Genomic DNA, 8843 nt, shown 5'->3' with positions numbered 1-8843 from the left:
ATTTACTTTTCATCTATTTATTTGAACAATGGGGCAGCTCGCATCGGGACAGAAAATTCTGCCCACCCTCTCCCACAAGATATAACAGGCGTTTCTGCTCGTATGAACAGGGTCACGTTCGGCCGTGAAGACAAAGATTAATGCTTTTGGGTTTTCCGTGTCATGAAGCCGAACAAGCTTGACAATGTAGATGAATGGTCAAGTCAAGCACGTGTAAACCTTTCATTTTGACAAAGGGCAAACAATAACGCCTTGTAACAATTACAGAAAGTGGTGCGGAATAATGCATTCCTACTAGCCTTCCTTTTTTTTGACTGTCATTAAAACTTCATGTGCACTTACACTTATTTTCAGCAATGTACCCTGCCAAGTGCCGGCTTTCGACAGCGGTTGATATTTCTGAGCTCCCTCGGAATGGCCGATGGTGCATTTCTTCGTACGAAAAGGAAAAGCTTCGCATCTCCACCAATCTGTACGCGCAGAACAACAGTCTTCAGAGGAAGCACAACAACACTGTGCTAGAGTTTTGCCAGCCGGCGTTCTTTGCGGAGCCGCAAAGCACGATGCAAGTCTTGGACGTAGGTTGTGGAACTGGCGACTTCACACGGGACTTCCTGCTGCCACGTTGCCTGCCGTGTGCCAGGCTAATCGGCATCGACTGCAGCGTCGACATGATCAAGTATGCTAGCCGACACTCGGCTCACGAGAAGATAGAGTATGAGGTGCTCGACATAGGCGAAGACGTGACAGAATTCATTAGTCATCGCGGACGCTTCGACAGGGTTTATTCTTTCTACTGCCTTCAGTGGCTGAAGGACCAGGGCAGCGCACTAAAGAATATAGCGGCACTGATGGCACCGGGGGCGCAGTGTGTACTCGTATTTCCTGCTTCGCACCAACCCGGTGCAGTGTGGAGCCTTCTGGCCAAGATGGATCGCTGGGCAAAATATTCCAAGGTAACGATGGTTCACTATAATTAGCTTGATCAGGCGCTTTCAGGCACAGACGGAGAGCGAGTGAGAGAAATGAGTTGCGTATGCACCCGCGAAATTTTCAGTTGAGTTGCCAGATAAACGTTATCAATCCCTTTAAAGCGACTCTGTCACCATAGGATGAAGTACAAGCCCTCTGGGTCGGGCACTTTATCACAGAAACTCTGATTACTGAAGGACAGGCACTTCTCACGAAACAGCACCACACCGTAAAACCGCGAGAACTTGTCAGGCTGGCCGAAGTGGACAAACGGAACATGCGCTCACTTAAATTCTACCATTCAAACACACGCGCACACATTGTCAGGACTTTGTAATTACGCGCACACGATAAGCTGTCGCTTAATTTTCAAGCATAGAACAAGTGAATTTTTATTTCTGCGTAATTGCAAGCTGTGACAACACATGGCGTACTCAAGTGATAATCAAATGCTCAATGTAAGCTATACTTGTGGAGTAACCCAATATACCAGCCTCTCTTTTTCATAGAAGGTGCGGCGCCCTTACTGTGTGCTTCTGTTTACATCGTGTCTGTGAACTGTAGTTCTATTTTCCAAATGGCCTCAAACGGATTTCGAAATAAAGTCGCGCCCATCGGTCAATCCTTTCATATTGATCAGCTAACAAGTGTATTTTTCTATAAAAACTAGCCCAGCAGTATATACTTTCATAGCGACAAGCTTATCAGTGAATCATTTCATAGCGACTAGCCCATCAGTCTATCCTTCCAGACTAATGCATAAGCCTATACTTTCATAACCATAAGCCCACCGTTGTATGCTTTCTAAGGGACTGGCCCATCAGTCTATCCTCTCATAACGACTAGCTATTCTATACTTTCATGGTGACAAGCCAATCGATGTATCCTTTCATATCTACTAGCCCATTTGTCTATCATTTCATAATTACTGGCTCATCAGTATATCATCTCATAACAACCAACCCATGCATGTATCTTTTAATAGCTACACCAATCAGGCTATTCATACATAAGGACTAGCCCGTAAGTCTATCATTTCGTAATGACTAGCATATAAGTATATCCTTTCGGGTGGGTTTGTTTCGAATGTGCTGCTCGTCTGTCCTTGGTACAGATGCTGCTGCAGTTTATAGTGAAGAGTCACTACATGGTGGACAAGACCGAACAGATGCGGTACATGTCCACACTACTCCGGGAAGCCGGCCTGTTCCCCAATATTTTCGTGCTGCCCAGGCTGGTGACGTTTGATGGGTGGTCCGAACAGGCCATTGTCGGTAAGCCAGGTGATGTAAACCTCCATAAAGTGGTTCTTTTACGTGGACATTCTTGCATGATATATGTACAAACAGGTAAAATGCGTGCGATTGTTCATAGCAGCTTTAATTCATGAAACATTTTATATTATATCTCTCTACAAATGCTGACTGAAAATTGGGAATTGGAAGCTTTCTTAATTAGTGTACTAGGCACTAGTATAGGCTTAGTGATGACAAAATTTTTGCACGTCGAGGGGGCATCTTCGTTCAGGAATACAATGCAAACCAACACGTGAACTTGCACACACACATACTCGTATATATACAAGCAGACTTATTAATGAACGCGAAGCGACAATATAAATGAAATAGCTTGATAAAAGCAGGTAGTATTATTTTCTACTCTACTGCATTAAATAACTATTGATTATGTTAAAAATAATTTCTTGATCTCTTATTAAAAGAAGATAGCGAAATGTTCATACAGCATTTAGGGAGTTTTAAGTCTCATGTTTCAAGCACATACGAAACATTGCACTAAGAGTATGAAGCATTTCAAACTAGCTTGAAGTCAGCCAATTCGCACTCGCATTCATGTTTGTAGAAGTTATTTCGTGGCATAGCACGAGATATGTGACCGTCCATTTGCTCCAACTGATGTCTTGAATTTACGAGGCGTGCTGCGTTTTAAGAATATACCATTGCTCACACCATTGTAAATGTTGAACAATAAACTCTTTGCCATGGGCCGTATTCAGTACATAATAGCTCGAGTGAAGTAGAAAGACGATACCACTGTGCTTGCTTTAGTATATTTAGTACTTGAGCATGCATACAATATGCCGAACGGTATCATATGCTACCGTATACGACCGTGCCTACCGCAATAATAATTCGCTAGCAAAATTGTCGTGCAGCTGTTCTAACCGTATGCATGTTTATCTTATATCTGAAGCTGATAATGTAGTAAAGAAGCGGTCGAAAGACATCTTCCAGAACGTCTTAACTCTCTGCATGTCCTGCTGGTGGCTTTCCAAATAGCTTGGTTATGCTCCTCAGTTGTCCCCACATTTAATTTAAATAAAACCAGTACAACCCAGATAACAAGGCAGCATTTCGCTTTAAACATTTACCCTATGTAAGCACGAACCGCTTACCGTATCACCGTGGAATTACTGTGCGAAACATGATACAGCACTAAGAAAAAAAAACAATGTGGACAGTCTCGCACACTAAGGTGAGACCCCGCTGACCAAGCAACGGCGCTGCGACAAACTCGCGCGCTTACACTTCACGCTTTGACCTGGGATGCCTGAAATTCCTCATGTAGACTTTCTTTCCGTAGACTTTCCAGATGTAGACTTTCTTTATGGCTGGTGGATTCCAAGCGTGGCTTCACGCGTAGTGATGTTTGGGTTGACTGCCTGAATTGTTGAGCTGGCACGGACATGTATTATACTGAAACAAACAGAGTTGGTTGACGCTGGAACATCTCCTTCAAAGGGAAACACGATTGCGTAATTGGGCCCATGCTCATCGCTTTTTAATTGATAGTCTAGCCTCTGTTCTCGGAGCATGCTTTAACCCTGCTGCGATAGAAAAAAAAACGATTGTGCTTGAAATATTGGCCGCTTGAAACTACGCTAGAAGGTATACTTCATGTACATACAGTTGTTAAGGGCCCACTACGCCATACTATTTTGTTTCGCGAATCAGCAAACGGCCACTAAAAGTCCCTACACTATAAGAAACAGTCATGGAATCGTGACTCCATTCAGGAATTCATTAGACCACCTTTGGAAAGTAGAAGCAGCAAAGAGAGTACGCGCAAAGAGAGAACAATTCGGCCGCAGTTACTGGACTCTTGTGAAACTCTCTTTACTGCTTCTACCTTACAAAAACAGTCACATGAATATACGAAGACAGTGACGTTGTGATGTTGTTCTTTTAACCTTTTTTAAATTGTACAGACGGGACCACTGTTAAAGGGAACACTTGAGTACATGGCATTTTTAGATTTCCATCTCTCGCTGAAGCATAATGACTTAGTTTTCCATAAGGCTACCAGTGCATGACAGTTCGGACTTAGTTTGTCACACTAGTGCCATGTATCAACATTGTTTCCTTGTCCACTTGCAGTTAGGGGGCCGGCAATATGAACGCTGCTAATTGTAGTGCTCCCTTTAACAGTGAACTGTACTGTACACGAGACCCACGACACCAATGACAGCACTCTTCGTTGGTGCAACGTCAACTGCCAAGGTCTCCGAATTCTTTCGCGGCGTACGAATCTCCGTCAGATATGCATTGCATTAAAACACGTGTCTTTCGCTTTGAAAACTATTCCCTTAAAGGAAGTTGTGGGAAGTTTTCGTTCCGAGCCCACGGTGCCTTTCCTTCGTCGAAGGGGCACCCGAGCGGGAACAGCAGACATTTGTGACATGCAGGCTTTCCGTATGCGCGGATAATCGTACTACTATGACTCTATAGTGGGCCGATTTGGATTCGCAAAGTATAGCTAGCCAACCTAGCTCATCTAAATGCGCCACACGGTACACACCCAACATCTTCAGAAGCTAGATCTTCGTCATACAAGGCACAGTGTGTTAACTTCTCCCAAGCTCTCGACTTCTGCGTCTGCTGAGGATTCCCGGCATCTTCAGCCTCCCGCATTTTAGCTACAGTGCATGAGCACTGATCACAGGCATTAAAAATAATAATTGTTGCGGTGTCACGTCCCAAAACCAAGCTATGATTATGAGAGACGCCATATAGTGGAGGGCCTCAAGCATTTTTGCCTTCATAAAAAGTGCGGCCGCCGCGGTCGGAATTCCATCCCGTGACCTGCTGCTGAGCAGCCACGTGCCTTAGCCACTAGACCCATGGAGTTTCCTAATATACACTAGAGGGAACTCTGGCGCTAGTGTCTATGGGAGCTGCAACGCAAGGCGCTTCAGCGAGCAGGAGAAGGATGGGTAATACACACATTTGTCTAATCTTCGTACTTCTGGGCTGCTTTTTGGCTCCGTGTGTTCGTGTGGCTTGGAGCTGTTTTCTCACGAAACAAAAATCAGCATCTGTTCAGCGGTTGCGCTTCACCACCTCATCGTTTTAGACTTAGCTTTCCAAATCGGGTCACGAAGTTCAAAAGGGTTGAATCTTTCTTTCAAAACAAAACCGAAACAGCAATAAACGAAGCCGCAAGTACGACTCGCCGCCCGCAAGTACGAAGACTAGGCAAATAACTGTACTACCCATCATTGCCATGGTCGCTTAACCATCGCAGCGACAGAGTCCCCTCTAGTTAAATTTAGGAAACTCTATGACTAGACCTCCGTGGCGGTTCATTGATCACTGGCGAAGTCGACGCCTAGTACTGGCGATAACATTCAACAGAAGCAGCGATGCGCGCGGCTTACAGGTGCAGTAATCTTTAGAGCGAGCGCTGTGTGCCTTACCCTTCAACCAAAAGGAAACATTTCCCGGCTTCGTTATGCGCAGTGGTACTCTGCGCGATCGCTGGAATGTGACTAAAGCTTGGTAATTATAGTTAAATGTTTCATTTCGCAGGAGCACAGATGAGTCTTCTTCCAATCAACCACCTTGTTACTGACGACGAGAGGGCGCTGCTCCTCGATGACGTCACGACGTTGGTTCGGAAAGTGCATGGCCCTGAAACTGACCAGTCGATCTTCCGCACGTACATCATCATGGCCTCCAAAGAAAGTGGTGAATGACCGTGAATCGCAGAATGTACACGCATATGTGGGCAGCTTATTACGTTGTACGGCGAAAGCGAGAACGGCGACGTATGAAATTTTATACTGAAAAAGAAAATGATACAGAGCAGGTTCAGAGAGCACAAGTAGTTTGTTCCATACAAACAAAACACGATTTCAATTTTGGCATAAATTGTTGTCGCTATTGTGGGCATGCATTCTCTTCAATTTTGCTTTTTATCTTTCTAGAAATCTTTTGTCTTCTTTCTCTTTGTAACATCTATCTTATATCATCCTTTATTCCACTTACCCCTATCCCCAGCACAGGGTAGCCAGCCGGTTTGAGAACTTTCCCGTCCTTCCGCTAGTTTCTTTCCCCTCCCTCTCCTCGCCCCTTCCCCCTCCTCCTCCTCCTCCTCCTCCTCCTCCACCTCCTCCTCCTCCTCCTCCTCTTCTTCTTCTTTTTCTTCTCCTCCTCCTTCTTGTTTACAACTGACGTTGACTGATGGATGCTGAAATTGCACTGCAGTGGTGCACTTCGTATAAGCTACCTCAATAAAGCATTCTAAAAAAAAGCGACGGGCAGGTGCCACCACCGTGTCGTCTTAGCAAAGCGTTGGAAGTACTTACCTGTTTTGAGCACCACGTTGCACTGACAGCACAGCGTGATAAACACTACGGTCTTTAGAAATACTTGTGTTTGCCTTCTCTAGCATAAAGGCACACATACGAAACATCGACGTGTTGTCATGGCGCTTCAGATATGCGCAATAATTGCTTTTTGGTTGACAATCACACATGTATAAACGCTGAATCTTGAGCAATACTGGTGGGCGCTGCGGATGGGGTTGGCCGTTTGGTGCCGTTTGAAGTATCGATAAGGGCAAACAAACAGACAAATGTACAGACAGACAATTTTTTTTGTCGTTGGTCTCTAAGAAAGACTATCGTCTTTATTGCTCTTATTTCACTCATGATGCAAACTGATAACTACAAACGGTTGAAAAATTCGAATGCATGAACTCGCGGTGTCCTAACAATCCTACAGCGTTATGGACACCATTCATTTGATTAGGCGGTGGGAATGTTATGCAAATTGCCTGTAAACGTAACAAGTTTTCAGGAGAAGGAGGAAGGAAATCAAGGAAAGGCAGGCAAGGAAGTCTGACACGCGTCCGATTGGCTGTACTATGATGGGGTCAAAGGTATATGGTCAAATGGACCAATCTTCATGAAGTGTCAACTCTGGTTGCAGGGCCGGTTATGCAATTTCATGAACATTACTTATCTACTCCTATAATACACCCTTCATGTCGAGTTACCATTAGTTGTAGTTAAGTGCCGTACACTGGAGATGATTTAAGTAACACGGTGAAGGGCTATATACCATCCTCGCGAACACAACCACTACATATCAGCTTACCGTTTCTGGTGTTGCTAACGCCCGTGCTGCGGCTGGCATCGTTACGCAACTATGAACAACAGGTTATATAAAACACACAAGCATATACAAGGGGGTTCAAGCCCTTCCAAATTATTATTATTATTATTATTATTATTATTATTATTATTATTATTATTATTATTATTATTATTATTATTGTTGTTGTTGTTGTTGCTGTTGTTATTATTATAAATATTATTATTATTCTTTCATACCCACCGTGCCCATACAGGAAATATATAGGAGAGGGGGCTACAGCAAAACAACATCAACATGAAAATAGCAGGCTGACATAAGTTTGTGTGAAAAAAAAGAAGTATATAAAACATACACAGCTGCGCCGAGCACAGCTGCGTCAGAAATGTCATATGAATTAGAAAAAAAAGAGAAACCACGAAAACTAATGAAAATCACATGATATATGAAACAAAGTGCAGCATTCGTCCCGCACAAGGGCAAATAAAACACCGAAACAAAACAACATGGCTTACAACCAAGATACCGTACAGATAATGGCGACTGCCAGGTGCCCATACGAAACACGTAGTGTATAGGGCTAAGCGGTTGAATAATTCAATCATTTTTATTGCAGAAAAGAACGAACTCGTTGAAGAAATTTCTACAATGTGGGAAGAAGTCGATTTCACTGAGTCATAGTTCTTGGAAAAAAAAATAGAGTTGCTGAAGAACGATGTAAGGAAGGTGCTAAATCTGGAACCCTTCCGCCACGGTGGGCTGCTTGCCCTGTGCAGCCCCAGCCTCGGCGACCAACTCTGGGCCGTCCAGCAGGCCCGCGAGGCGGCGGCGGTCAGGCAATATCTTGACGTCCCCACGAGGGATACCTAAGACCCGGTCGGCCAACGCTCTGTCGGACTACTAATGAAGTTGTTACTAACCAACCAAAGGACGATGTATTCCATTTATATTCTCTTATCTTGTGCTCATGATTTTTGCAAGCTGAAATGTAGTGAGGCCGGCTTATGTATACGTCACGGGGAATTCGAGGATGAGAATACAATACGCTGTGCAATAACGGCTTCAGTCAAAACGATGCCATTCGGCACTGCAGAGACTTCCAAGAGACTTCCAATTTAATTCCCCTTCCCCTAGTGAAAGGTAGCAAACCAGATGCTCCATTTTCTGCTTAACGTCCCTGCCTTTCCTTCATTTTATTCTCTCTCTCTCTCTCTTCCAATTTAATTTCAGCTTAGCTTCTGTCGACATACATGTGTCTGTCGTACATAGGCGCATTGAACACATATCTCGCCGCCATGGACTGAAATTTTTCTAATCTTTCTTTATTCGATGATATTCAAGGGTCCCAAACACAACAAACGTACTCCAGTGCTGACTTCACGTATGAGTTGTATAGTAACTCCCGAGTTTGCTGTGGAGAAGCATATGTGTTTCTTTTCAAGAATCCTGACCTCCGACAAGCTTTATTAACAGTGT

The 8843-nt window shown here is 44.1% G+C and overlaps 1 protein-coding gene across 1 annotated transcript; it reads left to right on the top strand.

The window, feature by feature from the left end:
- Positions 1 to 354: 354 nt before the first annotated feature.
- On the top strand, positions 355 to 6461 carry LOC119182403 (juvenile hormone acid O-methyltransferase). Its single transcript, XM_075872003.1, has 3 exons — positions 355 to 956; positions 2087 to 2246; positions 5799 to 6461. The coding sequence occupies exons 1-3, from the start codon at positions 357 to 359 to the stop codon at positions 5963 to 5965; spliced, it is 927 nt and encodes a 308-aa protein (XP_075728118.1). The 5' UTR covers positions 355 to 356; the 3' UTR covers positions 5966 to 6461.
- Positions 6462 to 8843: the final 2382 nt, after the last annotated feature.

The sequence above is a fragment of the Rhipicephalus microplus genome, chromosome 1 (assembly GCF_043290135.1).
Source record: "Rhipicephalus microplus isolate Deutch F79 chromosome 1, USDA_Rmic, whole genome shotgun sequence".
NCBI classification, from domain to species: domain Eukaryota; kingdom Metazoa; phylum Arthropoda; class Arachnida; order Ixodida; family Ixodidae; genus Rhipicephalus; species Rhipicephalus microplus.
The sequence above is the reverse complement of the archived record's forward strand: the minus strand, read 5'-3'. Positions and strand labels throughout refer to the sequence as shown.